Source organism: Volvox carteri (genome assembly GCF_000143455.1).
Source record: "Volvox carteri f. nagariensis unplaced genomic scaffold VOLCAscaffold_119, whole genome shotgun sequence".
Classification (NCBI taxonomy): Eukaryota; Viridiplantae; Chlorophyta; class Chlorophyceae; order Chlamydomonadales; family Volvocaceae; genus Volvox; species Volvox carteri.
The window spans coordinates 60,955-62,524 of NW_003307662.1; the positions used below are offsets into that span (position 1 = coordinate 60,955).

Sequence of the window (1,570 nt, forward strand, 5' to 3'; positions counted from 1 at the left end):
GGTGGGGTGGGGGGGAAGAGGTTGGGAGTTGGGTGGTTGAGATGGGGAGGGTGCTTAAGGCTTATTGGTGTATTACATAAATTCGTGCAAGTTGTTGTACAGAGTTTGCAGATGTAATTCTTCCCCATCTCCTCTTTTCCCCCCTTCCATCAAATCGGAAGTTGTTCCCCCCGCGGGCTATTTGTGCTGTCCCCCCCTTCGGCGACCTCACGTCGTGCTGATGACCTGATCTGATCCCCCCGCTTCCTCCGCCACTCCAGCCCCACCCCACATTTGCAACCCTCAACCACTAACCGAATACTAACCGCTCCGGCAAATTGAAGTCCAGCTGGATGGTGGAGCACTGCCACTTGCGGCCGATGGCATCCCGGATCTTGATGTCGATCTTGGGGCCGTAGAAGGCGCCACCGCCCGCGTCAACCTGACCAGACCAGGGACCGAACACGTGTATATGTGTGTTCGTGTTCGTGTTTGTGTCTTGTAAGGATTCGAGCCGTGTTCAGGAGTTACACAAAGTACACATATACAATGTGCGTGTGTGTATGTATGTGTGTACGTGTCAATCGGAGGAGACGTTTCCCCCCCTGAAGCCCCCCTTTCCCCCCCACCCACATACGTACATACATGTACATGTACACATATACATTACATACATACACTCTACCCCACCTGGTAGTTCCAGCCTTTGGCCCCCAGCGCCTCCACCAAAGCCGCCTCCGCTGTCGACCAGATGACGTCATCGCCCACTGACTTCTCCGGACGGGTAGACAAGTTGATCTGGAGGGGCCGGGGGGGCCGGGGGGGGGGAGGGTAGCACAGGGAGGGAGGGGAGGGGACGTGGGGGCTTTCAAGGGGGTGGGGGTAAAGAAGGGGGTGTGGATACGCGACTAGGGGTGGTGCAGGGGATAAAGGGGGGAGCGGTTGCGAGCTAGGAGTGTGACTAGGGGGGCGGCTTTTCAAAGCCGAAAAGGGGCCCGGCCCCGGTGCAGCCACTTGCTCCCACCGACATGGCCCGCTGTGGGGGCTGGCACCTCCGCCTGCGCAACGGCCCGACCTGGGCGACCCCGCCCTCCTCCGCCAAACTCGGAGCCATGGATTGTCGCGCTCCGATTTATCTGGAATGTCTCCTTTGGCATTTCGATATAGAAGGGATATAGCATTCAAACGCTATTTTTTGCGGGGCGGGATATGTAAGCCACTGACTGACTGACTGACTGACTGACTGCAGTGAACCCGGGGGGCTCGGCCCCCCGAATGGCGCTTCGCGCCCGGGGCCTCGCCCAAAAATACAATGTAGGTGTACGTGGAAATGCAGTAGTACGATTTCTGTACACAATGTCGTACCCAGCTCACCTCGTACTCGTGGAATCCAAAGGTTCCCAACGTCTCCTCCACCAAATCCAAAACGCCCTTGATCTCCGAAGTAATCTGTTTTGTCGGTTGTTAGGTGCAGCAACTGAATAAAAAACTGCAACAGGTAAAAACGTGGATAGAGCAATGTGCGCTACAGCAAACCCATTTTCCGTTGACGGTTAGGACTTGGTAAAATGCGGTTAGAAGGTTCGCTTTG

The 1,570-nt window shown here is 56.1% G+C and overlaps 1 protein-coding gene across 1 annotated transcript in view; it reads right to left on the reverse strand.

Annotated features, from left to right (window-relative positions):
• VOLCADRAFT_70347 (uncharacterized protein) overlaps window positions 1-1,570 on the reverse strand; it is a gene marked incomplete at both ends in the record, with an annotated part of 9,032 nt that overhangs the window by 1,669 nt on the left and 5,793 nt on the right. The window contains 3 exons of the mRNA XM_002959029.1: window positions 295-421; window positions 670-777; window positions 1,354-1,428. Coding sequence (XP_002959075.1) covers window positions 295-421; window positions 670-777; window positions 1,354-1,428 — 310 coding nt within the window. The remainder of the gene's footprint in view (window positions 1-294; window positions 422-669; window positions 778-1,353; window positions 1,429-1,570) is intronic.